Source organism: Apostichopus japonicus, chromosome 15 (assembly GCF_037975245.1).
Source record: "Apostichopus japonicus isolate 1M-3 chromosome 15, ASM3797524v1, whole genome shotgun sequence".
NCBI lineage: Eukaryota > Metazoa > Echinodermata > Holothuroidea > Aspidochirotida > Stichopodidae > Apostichopus > Apostichopus japonicus.
The window spans coordinates 26099476-26117817 of record NC_092575.1 but is presented as its reverse complement, the minus strand read 5'-3'; the positions used below and the strand labels follow the sequence as shown (position 1 = coordinate 26117817).

Genomic DNA, 18342 nt, shown 5'->3' with positions numbered 1-18342 from the left:
CCCTGCATGCCTGAAGAGCACATCATGGCAGCAAATAAACTATTGACTGATGACCACCAACAGCCCGGGTGTTGTTTGACTATTGGGAAGTCAATTGTGCGTGTGGGGGATACAGAATCATCTACAATACTATTCAACATTGACACTGAATGAGGACGACTTCAAGAATGTTGAGTTTGCATTTCAAAATTTTGTAGGCCTATTGTGAAGTGTGACTATGATAATGTGCAACTATGTTCTTGTTTCCTGAACTTAGATAGTAGACATTGAGATTTTTAGTTAAAAGTGTAGAGTTTCGCTCGCCCAATTTTGCATAGGACAATCACTCATGAGTTTGTCCAATAACCAGTATTAGGTCTATAGAGTTTTCTTTGTTGTACTATGTAGTTTCATAGATGGACATTACGTGGCATTACTGTGGACATTTTGGTATACAGGTATTTTGATTTTTGAATGGGATGAATCATATTTCAACTTCAGGGTCATTAGTGGGGAGTATTATACAGTGTTGTACAGTATATATAATTTTTAAACAGGTTTGCACCAAAACTTTGCACCTTGAATCATTTGTGGTCAAACAAAGCAAGAATTGATGTTCTGACTATTTGGTCTGGTAACCAGTATTACTGTAGGTCTATAGAGTTTTCTTTGTTGTACTAGTTTCATAGATGGACATTACGTGGCATTACTGTGGACATTTTGGTATACAGGTATTTTGATTTTTGAATGGGATGGATCATATTTCAACTTCAGGGTCATTAGTGGGGAGTATGGTACAGTGTTGTACAGTATACTGTACATACCAAAACAGTTTTGCACCAAAACTTTGCATCTTGAATCATTTGTGGTCTAACAAAGCAAGAATTGATGTTCTGACTATTTGGTCTGGTAACCAGTAGTCTATAGAGTTTTCTTTGTTGTACTAGTTTCATAGATGGACATTACGTGGCATTACTGTGGACATTTTGGTATATTTGAATGGGATGGATCATATTTCAACTTCAGGGTCAATAGTGGGGAGTATGATACAGTGTTGTACAGTATACATACCAAAACAGTTTTGCACCAAAACTTTGCATCTTGAATCATTTGTGGTCTAAAAAAGCTAGAATTGATGTTATGAGCACTTGATGTATGTGTAGAGTAGATTAATACTTTATGCATTCCATTTTTTATGTGGAATGATCTCACAAGTACAGTCACTGCTCTTTTCCGTATCCCAGAAAGAAGGAAATATGGCATGAAATTACCAATAGTCAATTTAATTGTATATTTAAATTGTATATGGACAAATTGTCCCGTACGTCACATGTCCCGTACGTCACAGGACAATTTTCATTTGTGTAACCACTGTACTGGAATGGCTTCATATTTTTTTCTAATATGTTACAGCTTAGCCCTTGGAAGGTTAGGCTATTCACTAGTTATAACAGCTTGATCACTGCCCTCCTAATTTCAGAGTGGTTTCAGCTTTGCTCTTTTGTAAAAAAAACACAAAATTCTCTGGTCCCGTACGTCACACTGCACATTAATTAAGATGGGACCTAATTAAAGCAAGTGTAGGAAATCTTCATGAGTTTGTAATAAAGTAGCAGCAATAACAAATATAAAAACCTGAAAAAGTTTCTGGAAAATAGATTTTATATAACTTTTAGACAAATTTAAGTCTCTGAAATGTCCCGTACGTCACAGTTCAAATAGCTTGGACCTGCCCATTTATAGTATCTTTGTAAATTTATGCAAACACTGTGCAGATTAAATTGTACAGAATGGACCATTCAACACTGCTTTATAGTCAAATTGTAGATGTTTAATATATTTGTGCCAACTGTCAGATGAATTACTGTACGAAATAAAACTTGCCAACTGAACAATTTATACTTGTGTCAAACTTTTTCAAGTTTTTTTAATCAATTTTCCATTTTGATCACATATTGCATACATTATCAAATTTTACTACAAGCAGACTGGAAGAATATATAATACAGCAATAGTCCATCATAAAAAGGACTTTGAATATTGCTATATTAAAAAGACACAAAAACAACACATAAAAGAATGAAAAATAAGTGTTTCTTCTGTGAGATATATAACATTTGACTAATTTTGTTACTTCAGTTATTATGCATTGCAGAATTGGTCAGTTTTGCTGTGAATCGGGTGTTTGAAGTGAAATTTAACCTTAAGTTATTTTAACTTTACCTTGTTTATATGCAAATTAATATATCGATTTAATGAGCACCAAGATTTGATTTCACCTGCAAACAACTTCATTTCACTTGCTGCTTTGTACAAGATTTTCTATACGTTTTCTTGAACTGACATTTTGAAGTGTTTCAAGGATAAGGTTTAAGTTGAATCTGGTAAAATATTGATAACACTTAAGATATTAAAATTAGCTCGATCCGGTCATATTTAGTTTATGGATAGTATTTTGCTTATAAGTTGGTGATAGGCCCTTTGGGAAGCTGCTGGTATCCAGTGAGCACTAATTGACATTTAAAAATCTAGTATTTGTTGAGCTTTTGTACTTGCAACTAAAACTAAAAATGCATATTCATTAATTTTGAAAAGCTTAAAAATTTTGAAAATTTTCAAAACTTTCAAAATTTTCAAAAAATTTCAAAATTAAGGACATAAGTGGCAGTTTGCATTGAACTATTAAAGTAACTATACATAGTAAGTGTAATGTAATCAGGTAAAATAGAATTGTCTTAATTTTTGTTATCAGACTAAGAGAATGAAGAGAGAGTTTCATTATATAACATCATAGGGTATGATAAGTGAGTAGGATAATCAGAACTGGTAGTAAACCAGGCTTCTAACTTGTTTCATTCTGTTAAAACAACAAAGCCACTCAGATAGATAGATATAGTACAGGATTGAAGACTATCACCTACCTATTAATTGTTTTAATATTCAGTGGGATTCTGTCTATTTTAGTTTTGTGATGTAGTGAGGGAGTATCAGAGAGTTGACAATTTTTTATTTGATAGTCTCAGCGATGGAGATTGATCTAAAGTGGCAACTAGGTTAGAAGTAAATAAAATCTTTATCAAAAGTTTGGTCTCTGTAGCCCATTATTTGAAACACTATGTCACTTTCAAAAGAGCTCATTAGATTTGGCAGAAGTTTAAATAAAATCTCAGTTCCATTTCCCGGCACGAGTTAATAAAATTAGAAATGCAAAAACAGAAATGGTAAGCCCAATGAGATCTTCTAAACCAGGGTTGTCCAACCTACGGCCCGCGGGCCACAGTCCGGCCCGCCGCAGGGTTGCGTCCGGCCCGCCAGAGATGCTCTACGGTGCGAAATTTTAGTGAGCAGATTTATTGATAACAATTTGAAGCTATATAATCAATCATTCGAACCTTCTGGGTCCAAAAAACTGCATACAGGTCAGTTTGTGTGACACTCTCTCAGCGGAGGGTGGGGGGGGGCGGCTGAACTTTATTCATCTGTTTTATCAGGAAGGAAAATAAATCAGAGCGCTCCGCGCGCAGTGCTCACAATTTGTTGCCTTGGGCTTCGGGCAAAAAAATGAAAAATCGAGCGTAGGGTTCATGCGGCCCCCTACTTCATCATAATCATTCCATGTGGCCCTCCTCTGCAAAAGGTTGGACAACCCTGTTCTAAACTGACCTCCAACCTTTGCCGATGATGCAATATTTTAAATCTTTTGACAAAAGCAAATCATACACGAAAGTTGCCATGATTAATCTTTGATAGAAAAATTTATAGAGGATGTCATAGATAAATTTGATTCCAACAGAAACATCGGCTTGAGCAGTCCTTGGTGTTCCTTCAATAATTTTTTTTTTGTCTCTCATAGACTGTCATTTAAGCAATGGTATTAATTGGACCCTGCTATCTAACTGTTAAGTTAGGAAAATGTCCATAATATAGGTTTGATTCAAGAGATCATTGAAATTAATCAGGTCGTCTCTGCTCTTAAGTTATTCACCTCTATCTGTACACTTTATCGTTCATGTTTTATGGATTGCAGCTTACATCTGAAACTGCCTTAAAAGGAGTTGACTTGCATTGTTTCTTTTATATACCAAAACAAAAAAAGTTGTTGCTTTGAATGAAAGTCACAAACAAATCAACATGTCCTTTTTTTTTGCGCCAAAGTTTTGTATACATGTTCGTATTTTAAGAGAGAGAATTTTTTTTGTGTGTTTGTTTGCACCATCTTTTTTCTCTCATTTCATCGCTGATCTCGACACGAGCCTGTTTCTCCGCTTTCCGTTTTACGTTTGACACCACCCCCTCCATTGGCCATTTCTGTTTCCAATTCATTTTTTTTTCTTTTTTCCTCTTTTTGGTTCTCCACCTATTTTCTTACTTACTCCCTGTCTGTGCATGCTCATCTCTCATCGTAGCAAGCACAACTGGAACAAAGTCAAAGTCACGCTTCTGCCATCCAAGAATCATCAAACGCCACCATACAGGAACTCCAAGACCGGCTTAACGGACAGATCCAGGCCCTCAAGAAGGAGATTGAGACAAAAGATGCTGTCTTGCAGCAGGAGAGGCGGGAGAGAGGATGCCTGGAGGAGAGAGTCCAAGTCGCAGAGAAGGATATGAAATCGGCAAAGGTCAGTTTTCTCTACCAAATCACTTCAAATCACTTCAAATCTATCTTCATGCAAATTTATGTCTTATCCCAAAACATGCGGCTTTCACAAATTCTGCTCAACAACTCCGATATCATCTCTTCTCTGTAATTAGTTGACTTCAACCGGCCCCTTCTTCAACAAAGGGCTTGAGGTTTCAATTGTCTCTTGAAAATGGGAAATATTCCTTATTGTTTTTCTTATCAAAACAGGAGGAGAAAGAGTCCTTTGAAAATAATTTGAAACAAACCTCTCAAGATAGAGATAAGCTTAGAGAAGAAAGAGACCAAGCTCTGGCAGATAGACAGAAAGTTACGACAGAAAAGATGGAGCTTGTCCTAAAACAGGAAGAGGTTCACCTGAAGCATCAAACCTTGATGGACCAGATAGAGAAAGAAGCACAGGCAAGAACAGAGGTATTATTATACATGTTTGCACAATTTTGTTTTTTAGCGTTATCAATTGTGGATGGCGTCTGTTAATGAAACAAAATATTTATATCTTGAATGATAATAGGTGAGGGAGGGAGAGGGAGGCAGAAAGTGTGGCAGGGCAGCAGGTATGGTTGATAAAAGGGGGGTTGGTAGGGGGAGAGTGGGGGGGATGGAGGGATAGTTGTGGTGGTGAAGGCTTCAAGATTGAAGTAATGTCAGGGGTGCAGGAAGAAGAAAGAGAAGAAATGAAGTGAGAGAGTATTGTCCTGGGGTTGAGGTAGTAGTAGTAGTGGTCAATGGCGTAGCTAGAGGGGGTCAAGGGAGGGCACGTGCCCTGGGCGCCGGTTATAGGGTGGCGCTGAAATGGGAGAATGAGAGTAAAAAAAATAAGCACTTTTTAGAAAAACATGATGAAATTGGTGTATGTCGTCAGGTATGAATATTTTCCAATTACTAATAAGAATCTGAACTGAATGTAGTTGTTTTTATTAGCAAATTGATAGATTGTGATTTCTTTTTGTCCATTTCGACCGTTTTCTCTTTTTCTTTAATTCTGTTCTGTATTCTGTAATGACTACATTTCACGGAAATGTCACAGGTATTTCACTATACAGTTCCAAGGCAGTTGATTTCGAAAGGTGGAAATATCATAGGCGTAGGAGCACAATTTGATTTAGTAGGGGGGGGGGGGGGGGCTGTAACGACTTGCCCAAAAAATATAACCAAAAATTTGTGCGCTCCACGCCCAATTTGATCTTATTTCAGTAGTGGGAGGAAGGGGGGGCAATTTTCTACTCTTGCACCCAGGCACGAAAACCTCTAGCTACGCCACTGGTAGTTGTAGTGGTGGTTCAGTATCCACCTAGTTAATGTTACTTAGGGGAACTCTAGACTTATGGCTCGGCTTAATTAAAATGGCCTGAAAAGTTGATACTAAGTTGTGATGAAATAGGATTACCAGAAGTAATGACTTTCAACTGCAGTACTGCAACAAATGAGATGAAACTTCATGTAACATGTAATAACTGTTTTTTTTCTCAATCTTTCTGTTGATTAATTCAATCTTTCCAGTCCACTAAGATATCAGAGGATTTAAAGGCATCTTTGGAGAAGGTAACCCAAGAGAGAGATGCAGCGATGAAGGAGAGGACCGAGGCGATGGCTAATTATCAAGAGAACAGTATGAAGCTGGCCAGTAAGGAGCAGGAGGTACAGAACCTTAAAAATGAGATAGAGAAGTTTAAGGAAGAAGTACAAAAGGTGTCGGCATTAACCAAGAATGGAGAAGTAGACACAGAGAGGGTCAGGCAACAGCTGTAAGTAATAGTTTCTCTTTTGTGGTACAAAACTTTAAAAATAAAACAATTTATGAAAGATACTAGCTGGCTGTGTAATGTTTTTAATGTAATTTAATGTTTCACTTGTAAAGTCCAGGCGTCATGTGTAGTTTGATGCAGTCTATATCACCTTGCAGGTCTTTAATAATTTTTTAAGAGGTAGTTATTGATTTGAAGGATGAATCTTCAAGTAAAAGAGCAACAGTTAACATAGGGCCTACGATGCTTTCCGTAGCCGACCTATTAGGCTATGTTAGTAAATGGATTGTAAGACAAAAGGGGAAAAAAAGGTAATGAAAGCTCCATTTACAATAGATATCCAATCGTTCTTTCAGGATGGAAGCCAACCAGGAGATAGAGTCCACGAAGACGTTACTTTCCGGTATGGAACAAGATAAGCTTGACTTGGAGAGCCAGTTACAGAGGTTACAAGCCCAGAATACAGAGCAACGAGAGAAGGTAAATAACGGGGGCAGTAATTACTCACTTCTTTGTCTTTGCTCAAATTTGAGTATTTATCATAGAATGAAAAAAGCAAATATAATTCTGGGCTAAAGTTAAGATTGCTTTTACCAAGGAGTTTTTAGACGAAACCTCGCAGTTTGATATTCCAATAATTGGTTAGCTTGTCCCTTGGTAAAGTATTAAGTATTAATATTACGTATTAAGTAGCTATGAATGTAACCTTGTCTTTGCTCTTGTAGCTTGGTCTTATTGAAGGAAAGGATGAAAGAGCATCAGGCAGGGGGATGGGGGGGGTGGTTGTGAGGGAAATAGGAGGGAGGAGGGGCAATGTGACTTTTGTCGGGTCTGCCATTCTTTATAGATAAATGATGATTTAAAACAGACATCAACCATATGCAAATGTACGAAAAATGTTTTTTTGAGTAATGTTTCTTTAAAACTTCATTTATTCCTCCAGTTGGAGAAACAGTTAGAGGAAGCCAAGGCCTCCTTAGAGTTAGTGAGCCAACAGAAGGTTCAAAAAGAGGAAGCCGAAACAAACTTGAGGCAGATGTTAGATTCAACCAAAGAGAAGATGGGAAAGACTGTAGAGGAGTTTAATGAGATGAAGACAGAGATGGAAGAGTTGCAGCAGCAGTTAGAGGTGGAGAAGGAGAATAGAAGTAAAGAAGAGGCAAAGATAACAGGCTTGGAGGCCATATTGTGAGTAACAACTGCATACATAGGTTGTGTTTGCAACTTAAAGATAACAGGCTTGAGGCCATATTGTGAGTAACAACTGCATACATAGGTTGTGTTTGCAACTAAAAGATAACAGGCTTGAGGCCATATTGTGAGTAACAACTGCATACATAGGTTGTGTTTGCAACTAAAAGATAACAGGCTTGGAGGCCATATTGTGAGTAACAACTGCATACATAGGTTGTGTTTGCAACTTAAAGATAACAGGCTTGAGGCCATATTGTGAGTAACAACTGCATACATAGGTTGTGTTTGCAACTTAAAGATAACAGGCTTGGAGGCCATATTGTGAGTAACAACTTCATACATAGCTTGTGTTTGCAACTAAAAGATAACAGGCTTGGAGGCCATATTGTGAGTAACAACTTCATACATAGCTTGTGTTTGCAACTAAAAGATAACAGGCTTGGAGGCCATATTGTGAGTAACAACTTCATACATAGCTTGTGTTTGCAACTAAAAGATAACAGGCTTGGAGGCCATATTGTGAGTAACAACTTCATACATAGCTTGTGCTTGCAACTAAAAGATAACAGGCTTGGAGGCCATATTGTGAGTAACAACTGCATACATAGGTTGTGTTTGCAACTAAAAGATAACAGGCTTGAGGCCATATTGTGAGTAACAACTTCATACATAGCTTGTGCTTGCAACTAAAAGATAACAGGCTTGAGGCCATATTGTGAGTAACAACTTCATACATAGCTTGTGTTTGCAACTAAAGATAACAGGCTTGGAGGCCATATTGTGAGTAACAACTTCATACATAGCTTGTGTTTGCAACTTAAAGATAACAGGCTTGGAGGCCATATTGTGAGTAACAACTGCATACATAGGTTGTGTTTGCAACTAAAAGATAACAGGCTTGAGGCCATATTGTGAGTAACAACTTCATACATAGCTTGTGCTTGCAACTAAAAGATAACAGGCTTGAGGCCATATTGTGAGTAACAACTTCATACATAGCTTGTGTTTGCAACTTAAAGATAACAGGCTTGGAGGCCATATTGTGAGTAACAACTTCATACATAGCTTGTGTTTGCAACTAAAAGATAACAGGCTTGGAGGCCATATTGTGAGTAACAACTTCATACATAGCTTGTGCTTGCAACTAAAAGATAACAGGCTTGGAGGCCATATTGTGAGTAACAACTGCATACATAGGTTGTGTTTGCAACTAAAAGATAACAGGCTTGAGGCCATATTGTGAGTAACAACTTCATACATAGCTTGTGCTTGCAACTAAAAGATAACAGGCTTGAGGCCATATTGTGAGTAACAACTTCATACATAGCTTGTGTTTGCAACTAAAGATAACAGGCTTGGAGGCCATATTGTGAGTAACAACTTCATACATAGCTTGTGTTTGCAACTTAAAGATAACAGGCTTGGAGGCCATATTGTGAGTAACAACTGCATACATAGGTTGTGTTTGCAACTAAAAGATAACAGGCTTGAGGCCATATTGTGAGTAACAACTTCATACATAGCTTGTGCTTGCAACTAAAAGATAACAGGCTTGAGGCCATATTGTGAGTAACAACTTCATACATAGCTTGTGTTTGCAACTTAAAGATAACAGGCTTGGAGGCCATATTGTGAGTAACAACTTCATACATAGCTTGTGTTTGCAACTTAAAGATAACAGGCTTGGAGGCCATATTGTGAGTAACAACTGCATACATAGGTTGTGTTTGCAACTAAAATATAACAGGCTTGAGGCCATATTGTGAGTAACAACTTCATACATAGCTTGTGTTTGCAACTAAAGATAACAGGCTTGGAGGCCATATTGTGAGTAACAACTTCATACATAGCTTGTGTTTGCAACTAAAGATAACAGGCTTGGAGGCCATATTGTGAGTAACAACTTCATACATAGCTTGTGTTTGCAACTTAAAGATAACAGGCTTGGAGGCCATATTGTGAGTAACAACTGCATACATAGGTTGTGTTTGCAACTAAAAGATAACAGGCTTGAGGCCATATTGTGAGTAACAACTTCATACATAGCTTGTGCTTGCAACTAAAAGATAACAGGCTTGAGGCCATATTGTGAGTAACAACTTCATACATAGCTTGTGTTTGCAACTTAAAGATAACAGGCTTGAAGGCCATATTGTGAGTAACAACTTCATACATAGCTTGTGTTTGCAACTTAAAGATAACAGGCTTGGAGGCCATATTGTGAGTAACAACTGCATACATAGGTTGTGTTTGCAACTAAAATATAACAGGCTTGAGGCCATATTGTGAGTAACAACTTCATACATAGCTTGTGTTTGCAACTTAAAGATAACAGGCTTGGAGGCCATATTGTGAGTAACAACTGCATACATAGGTTGTGTTTGCAACTAAAATATAACAGGCTTGAGGCCATATTGTGAGTAACAACTTCATACATAGCTTGTGTTTGCAACTAAAGATAACAGGCTTGGAGGCCATATTGTGAGTAACAACTTCATACATAGCTTGTGTTTGCAACTAAAGATAACAGGCTTGGAGGCCATATTGTGAGTAACAACTTCATACATAGCTTGTGTTTGCAACTTAAAGATAACAGGCTTGGAGGCCATATTGTGAGTAACAACTGCATACATAGGTTGTGTTTGCAACTAAAAGATAACAGGCTTGAGGCCATATTGTGAGTAACAACTTCATACATAGCTTGTGCTTGCAACTAAAAGATAACAGGCTTGAGGCCATATTGTGAGTAACAACTTCATACATAGCTTGTGTTTGCAACTTAAAGATAACAGGCTTGGAGGCCATATTGTGAGTAACAACTTCATACATAGCTTGTGTTTGCAACTTAAAGATAACAGGCTTGGAGGCCATATTGTGAGTAACAACTGCATACATAGGTTGTGTTTGCAACTAAAATATAACAGGCTTGAGGCCATATTGTGAGTAACAACTTCATACATAGCTTGTGTTTGCAACTTAAAGATAACAGGCTTGGAGGCCATATTGTGAGTAACAACTTCATACATAGCTTGTGTTTGCAACTAAAGATAACAGGCTTGGAGGCCATATTGTGAGTAACAACTTCATACATAGCTTGTGTTTGCAACTAAAGATAACAGGCTTGGAGGCCATATTGTGAGTAACAACTTCATACATAGCTTTTGTTTGCAACTTAAAGATAACAGGCTTGGAGGCCATATTGTGAGTAACAACTGCACACATAGGGCAGATTTCACAGTTTGATGGTCCAAACCAGCATAGTCAGTTTGAAGTACACTGTACTGCTGTGTGCTCTAAATAATTACAAGTCTTTGTCATTAATTTGAACAACTCATGCATTTGAAATAAAAAAGATAATATTTTTTATTTTGTTCATTTATTTTCTTTGAAAAATAATGATGAAATTTTTTTTTTGTACAAAAATGGACGGACTCAACTCCCACAAATAGGTGTTGCTTAAATAATTGGTATGTACATTGTGAGAATGAAGAGCAACTGAAATAAATTTTGCTCATTCAATGAAGATAAGAATTATGTATAAAGTAAGTGGTGTCTCTTTGTCTTTATTGGTATTTTGTACCTTGTGGATGTATCTCAATAAGTGACAATTTCCCAGATTATTTCCGTCCAAAATATGTAAAATAATGTATGCCTTATTTCTTGTCAACACGATTAAAAAAAATTACGATTTTGTTGTGTAAACATTGCTCAAGTGTATCTTATATAATAACAATAAAATATCCCCGATCAAACCTAATCTCCTGTAATTGTGTAGTTTTTCATAAATCACACGTTATGTCCGTCCAAATTTCCGTTACGTGTGACATAATACATCGTCACGGATATAAACATCGTATGGAAATTATTTTGTTCAGTGCACCCTCCACAATCTGCCTCTGATTTCGCACTATTGGTAAACACAAGCTGTAACGTTCTAAACCAACACTTTCGTAACTATATGATACGGTGAAGAAATTCCGTCCCATGTGTTACGTGTGCGAAAGTGTTACGTGCGAAATACTATTTCTTACAAATCTTAAGCTCAAAACAAGAAACAAGGACGAATTAGCTCATTTTTATATTTGTTTACCATCTTTCTTATCGTAGTTGACATACCACACACAATAGTGTCAATGGTTAGATGTAAGGCCATTACATCGTAATCGGCTTAGCGCACGTTATGTTAGGGGACAGATAACGCTAGGATAACGTGCGAGGGGACAGACATTGCGCAATATCGGGCACTGCGAGTAACAAATGTAAACTTAAAGCTGCTGCATCAAATTAGATCGTTGGACCATGTCAAGTATTCAGATGAAGAATTAACGCTTCTCCGATGTTTAAGTACACATTGTGAGCGATGTTTATGACTAAAATACAGTTTTTGCAAATGGCTGCCCTACATACATCTGTACTTCTAGTACCAGTTTTGCGATTTTTTTGTAGTTGTATTCCTAGGCCTACTCAGTTTGCAAGTTTGGGGTAGTAAATTAGTAGCTGTCGCATTGCATTGCAAGGAAACAGAACAGAGAATGTGAGGATTGGGAAATAATGTAGTGGATGCCGCCGGAAGGGGAAGTTAGCAGTGATGAATTCGTGCTCATTCATGAATATTAATGAGGTCACAGGGTCGAATGTCAAAATCTTCAAATTGCAATAACTTGTCTAACTAAGTCTGAATTCCTTCAAATTTGGTGTTGTGATATTGGTAGACCATTTATACATGCTGATGCATGTTGTAATTGATACCATGCATATTAATGGAGAGGCGGGTCTGAGTTTTTTGGTTTGTATGAATGATAACTCGACAAGGGAACCATTGATCAATAGCATACTTGGTGAGTGGGTGGCCCATAATAAGATGTTGAACCCAATTGAATTTGGTGCTCATTCATGAATATTAATGAGGTCACAGGGTCAAACATCAAAGTGCAATGACTTCTCAAGCACATGTCAGATTTTTTCAAACTTGGTATGGTTAGATTGGTATGTAGCCCAAACTTTCTGATGTGAATTTCACCTCATGCATATTGATGAGGACGCATGCTTAGCGTAATTTATTTAGCATAAGTTTGTATGCACCATAACTTGACAAGGGAGCTATTGATTATTACCAGATGAACACTATTAATTTTAATACCTACTTAATGAGGTCAAAGGGTAAAAATCTTTATATATTGCAATAACTTGGCAATCAAAAGGTTGAATTTCTCAAACAAAAACTTGATATGGTGATATTGGTAGGTAACCTAGCTACACATGCTGATGTGTGATGCAATTAATGTCATGCACATTTATGAGGGGCATGGCCTGGCAATTAATTCTCTTGTTAATGTAAGGCTTTCTAACGAATTTCCCTGTGAATGGGTATTAAGTATACATATTTAAACCAATGACTCCATAAGTTATTTTTGAAATTCACACATAACTCTGTGTCCATCCAATGGTTATGTGTGAAATTAAACAAAGTGTTTTGTATTGTCAAGCTACATGCAATTTAAAGGCAGTTTTTGTGTTTACTTGTTATTTAGCAATGTTCTTAACATCTTTTAACACAAATCAAATTCTTTTCTCTTCTGAGTATGTTATTAAGTGAACTTTTACCTGATAATTTACCATAAATGTCCGTCCATGTCGGATGTTACAAGTTAAAAACCAATTATACAATTCTATAACATCAATTCAGTCAATTAAATGCAGTAATTAAAGGTGAATTCAATATGCCTGCAAACTTTATATTAAATTTTCCCTTTTTGCTGTTGAATTCATTGCAATATATGTGGTGACAGTCAGATACCTCTGACTCAGTTGGAGTGTGTGAATTTATCCATACACTTGCTGTTCTACCCTTGCAACATATATCTGTACAGTAAGTTAAATAGACATAAAAGATAGAAATGGATGAAACAGAATCAAGTAGTTTGCATAACTATTCTGAATGTTTTCAAAACAATGCTTCATTCCAATGGTTATGTGTAATATTCACACATACTGCAACTCTGTGTCCGTCCAATGGTTATGTGTGAAATTCACACATAACTGTGGTGTCCGTCCAATGGTTATGTGTGAAATTGAAAAAGTTTTTGTATTGTTAAGCTAATTATGCAATTTAAAGACAGTTTTTGTGTTTATTTGTTATAAAGCAAATGTCCTTAACACATTGCAACAAAATCAAATTCTTTTCTCTTCTTATTAATTTTTTAAGTGAACTATTAATTGATATTTTATCATAAATGTCCGTCCAATCACATCAATGTCGATTGTAACAAGCTAAAATTAAATTAAGAATTTTTAAATAATATCTTTTATACTAGTTATAGTCTGCAACATTGGTGCTTTCCATAACTGAAGAATTATGGGACTAGGACTTTCCTTGTATCTCCTGGGGATTAAAAAGAGGGAAGGGTGAGATTCGAATGGATTGTGACTTCGTGTGACTCTGCAATTTAGAGTAGTAAATTTTCCAAAATTTGCACCATATTTTATCTTCTACATTCCATTTTCACTTCACTGAGATGTCAAAGAATAAAAAACATGTGTATTACATAACTTGAAACAAACTTAATTTTTTTAATACTGTGGGAGCTTTTGGACCATCTGATTGTGAAATCTGCCATAGGTTGTGTTTGCAACTAAAAGATAACAGGCTTGAGGCCATATTGTGAGTAACAACTTCATACATAGCTTGTGCTTGCAACTAAAAGATAACAGGCTTGAGGCCATATTGTGAGTAACAACTTCATACATAGCTTGTGTTTGCAACTTAAAGATAACAGGCTTGGAGGCCATATTGTGAGTAACAACTGCATACATAGGTTGTGTTTGCAACTAAAATATAACAGGCTTGAGGCCATATTGTGAGTAACAACTTCATACATAGCTTGTGTTGCAACTTAAAGATAACAGGCTTGGAGGCCATATTGTGAGTAACAACTGCATACATAGGTTGTGTTTGCAACTAAAAGATAACAGGCTTGGAGGCCAAATTGTGAGTAACAACTTCATACATACTGTAGGTTGTGTTTGCAACTAAAAGATTACAGGCTTGGAGGCCATATTGTGAGTAACAACTTCATACAGCTGGTCATGTTTGCAACTAAACACACATTTTGGTGTTTGATTTCATTACAAAATAAAATACTGATGGTTGCCTTACACACCTTCTACAATGATTTTGCATCTCAGTTTTATCCCGCCCTAGTGTAATTTGCATTTGCAATTACTAGTAACTGGTATGGCTAACAAACTTCAGTTACTAGAGACCAGGAGGCCACTGTGGGCCACATGTAGCTCAGCGGTCTTTGTTTTGACAAGGGCTCCTGAAGTAGATGATAAAATATTCTGTTATTAAATCATAAAAAAACATATTCTGTTACTAATTTCTAAAATTTGATATAAATATTGCTTCACTCTACCTGTTATATCAAAGTTTGACATTCAACAACTTATGAGATTTGTGATACACTGTTTTGGTTCATTTTCACAATATAGGACAGACACGAAACAGGAACTGGAACAGAAAGTTGGTAAACTGGAAAACCTTGATTCATCCCATAAATCCATGAGTGCGGAGTTACATTCTGCTCAACAAGCCAAGATTTCTCTTGAGGAGGAGTTGGGCAGCTTAAGGAAACAAGTGGACAGTTACAGAGAGCAAGTAACAGCTGCTCAACAAGAAGGACAGAGCAGTCAGGGTATCCTCCAGGCAGAGCTGTAAGTTTATGAATATTCAATAAGTATGCTAAGAGTTAGGCAGCAACAAGTGGACAGTTACAGAGAGCAAGTAACAGCTGCTCAACAAGAAGGACAGAGCAGTCAGGGTATTCTCCAAGCAGAGCTATAAGTTTATGAATATTCAATGAGTATGCTAGGAGTTAGGCAGCTTAAGGAAACAAGTAGACAGTTACAGAGAGCAAGTAACAGCTGCTCAACAAGAAGGACAGAGCAGTCAGGGTATTCTCCAGGCAGAGCTGTAAGTTTATGAATGTTCAATAAGTATGCTAGGTAATTAGGCAGCTTAAGGAAACAAGTGGACAGTTACAGAGAGCAAGTAACAGCTGCTCAACAAGAAGGACAGAGCAGTCAGGGTATTCTCCAGGCAGAGCTGTAAGTTTATGAATATTCAATAAGTATGCTAGGAGTTAGGCAGCTTAAGGAAACAAGTGGACAGTTACAGAGAGTTACATACTGCTCATACTGACACTACCAGTGCTCTGAAAGGGGACATGATGGTACAGTAAAGAAACAGCTGTGCAAAGTGGGTGATGATATAAATATTTAATATATTTGGCAATGGTTTACGCCGGGCAGCTAGAGTTGTAAGTGTATGAATATTTGATAAGTATGCCAGGGCATACACCTTGTGGGTTATGCCAAGGTACTCTCCACACAGGTGCAAGTTAGTGAATGTTAAATGTGTGGGTAAGCCAAGGTACTCTCCACACAAGTTAGTGAATGTTAAATGTGTTGGTATGCCAAGGTACTCTCCACACAAGTTAGTGAATGTTAAATGTGTTGGTATGCCAAGGTACTCTCCACACAAGTTAGTGAATGTTAAATGTGTTGGTATGCCAAGGTACTCTCCACACTGGTTCAATTTAGTGAATGTTAAATGTGTGGGTATGCCAAGGATACTTATCAGTGAGAGTTCTTACCATTGTGTGGGTAAGTAGCCATATAAGAGAGAAAGCTAGAAGGCCGAACTAAGAAACATTTAACAACAAACACTGGGAAGTGATAAGAATTTGGAGCAAGATTAATAAGGTATGACACTTTGTTTATGGAGAAAAACAGTTTGTCAAAAGAGTTTAGTTTGGTTTGTTGAGTCAATAAACAGTTGCACCTGAATGCAGAAAGTGAAGAATGAATCATCAATATAGCTTGATGTTATTTGGATAGAAATGATAATAGAACTACCATGAAATCTCTGGATCTTGGTGTACAAACTCCCTTTACCAAAAGAAAAAAAAAAACTAAGAAATTTGGAAGTTTACCTCATTTTCATTCACAACTAGTAGAAATGAGAAGTTTCTTTTGATATGGTGTCACAATTCAAAATAAAGATCTCTCATAAGTTAGACCAGGGTTGTCCAACCTTCGGCCCGCGGGCCACAGTCCGGCCCGCCGCAGGGTTGCGTCCGGCCCGCCAGAGATGCTGTACGGTGCGAAATTTTAGTGAGCAGATTTATTGATAACAATTTGAAGCTATATAATCAATCATTCGAACCTTCTGGGTCCAAATAACTGCATACAGGTCAGTTTGTGTGACACTCTCAGCGGAGGAGGGGGGGGGGTCGGGCGGCTGTACTTTATTCATCTGTTTTATCAGGAACGAAAATAAGTCAGTGCGCTCCGCGCGCAGTGCTCACATTTTGTTGCCTTGGGCTTCGGGCAAAAGATCGAGCGTAGGGTTCATGTGGCCCCCTCCTTCATCATAATCATTCCATGTGGCCCTCCTCTGCAAAAGGTTGGACAACCCTGAGTTAGACTAATCTATTGGTCATAGTTTGCATAACAGTACTGACATTAATGTCTTTGTTTACCAGCAAATGATGACAAATGTTGTTCTTTAGTGTACAAAACCGCTGCATAGCATTCTGGTTCTGTAAACAGCATGGCTGATAGCTGTGCACTTTACTACATCATGCTGTGCTATGCTATCTTATACCATGTTATGCTACACAAAGATACATTTTGTAAGGTTTAGTAAAACCAAGGTAGAGGGCAATAAGAGTGATAAAAGTGATGACTTTAATTGATTTATCGTCTCCAATACAGTTTTAAGGATCACTCCACATTTTAATCTTCTCTTCTCTTTCAGAATGGACACAAAGCAGGCTCTTGACTTGAGTCAGACAAAGGCCCAGCGATTGGAAGAGACAGAGCAGACCCTCCTCTCCCAGCTTGCGGCGACCAAAGATCAGAACGAGGAGATGCAGAAGGAGATGGAGATCCTACAGAGACAGCTTGATAGTTCCAAGCAGCAGTACGAAGCAGTGCAGAAGACCACCGAGAAGAGCGATGCTGATGTCACTTCACTCAAATCACAACTGTGAGTAAATCTCCCAGGAGAGAGGTTAAAGGCAAACTAATACCTCCAGTGGTATTCCTGGAATAGTGTCAAGTGTTATGCCATCATTTTACAATAGTTGTCACAAACCAAGCAAAGCAATTTTGGTTGATAATTTTTTTTTTTTCATGAATTTTTTCATAACTTGGAATACTAAACTCCCCCCCCCCAAAAAAAAAAATTAAGTCAAGCTATCTTTGTTATTTGTTGTTTGCATGTGATTTTAATATACCAATATGAAAATTTGTCTAGGTGATTAAATATTCAACATAGAGATTAATTATTAAGTGCTCCTTTATTAAGGTTTATTATGTGAGGAGGGGTGTCTTAGTTAAATATAATTGCTACATAATTTTTAAATTTTCAGAGATATTCTGTAAAAAATTGCCAGAAATTGCTGACTCAAAACTCAAATCAAACTTCCTCTATTTGTAATCTGCCGACCCATTTTCTTGATAGAACCGAAACAAAACAAACCTTGGAGCAGAAAGAACGAAAGGTGTCAGAACTAGAGGATACCATCACTGACCTTCAGTCCGACAACTCATCTCGACAAAATGATCTCCAGCAATCAGAACAAAGATCTTCAAATCTGCAAAGGGAACTCGACACGGCTCGAGAAGAGTTGATGAAAGCGCAACAAGGCCAGTCCGGTATGGAAACCTTGAAGAGCCAGGTGTAAGTAGTTTGAGCTGAAGGTATCAGTCTCT

General features: G+C 37.3%; 1 protein-coding gene across 12 annotated transcripts in view; it reads left to right on the top strand.

The window, feature by feature from the left end:
• The window catches only part of LOC139981495 (uncharacterized), a 100720-nt gene that overhangs the window by 72841 nt on the left and 9537 nt on the right, over positions 1-18342 (top strand). For 10 of the 12 annotated variants that reach the window (XM_071993911.1, XM_071993910.1, XM_071993909.1 and 7 more), the window contains 8 exons: positions 4386-4601; positions 4832-5035; positions 6125-6369; positions 6726-6849; positions 7313-7557; positions 15055-15276; positions 17384-17614; positions 18092-18310. In XM_071993911.1, the coding sequence (XP_071850012.1) occupies positions 4386-4601; positions 4832-5035; positions 6125-6369; positions 6726-6849; positions 7313-7557; positions 15055-15276; positions 17384-17614; positions 18092-18310 (1706 nt within the window). The remainder of the gene's footprint in view (positions 1-4385; positions 4602-4831; positions 5036-6124; positions 6370-6725; positions 6850-7312; positions 7558-15054; positions 15277-17383; positions 17615-18091; positions 18311-18342) is intronic. The other 2 variants (XM_071993913.1, XM_071993920.1) reach the window with 2 other exon arrangements.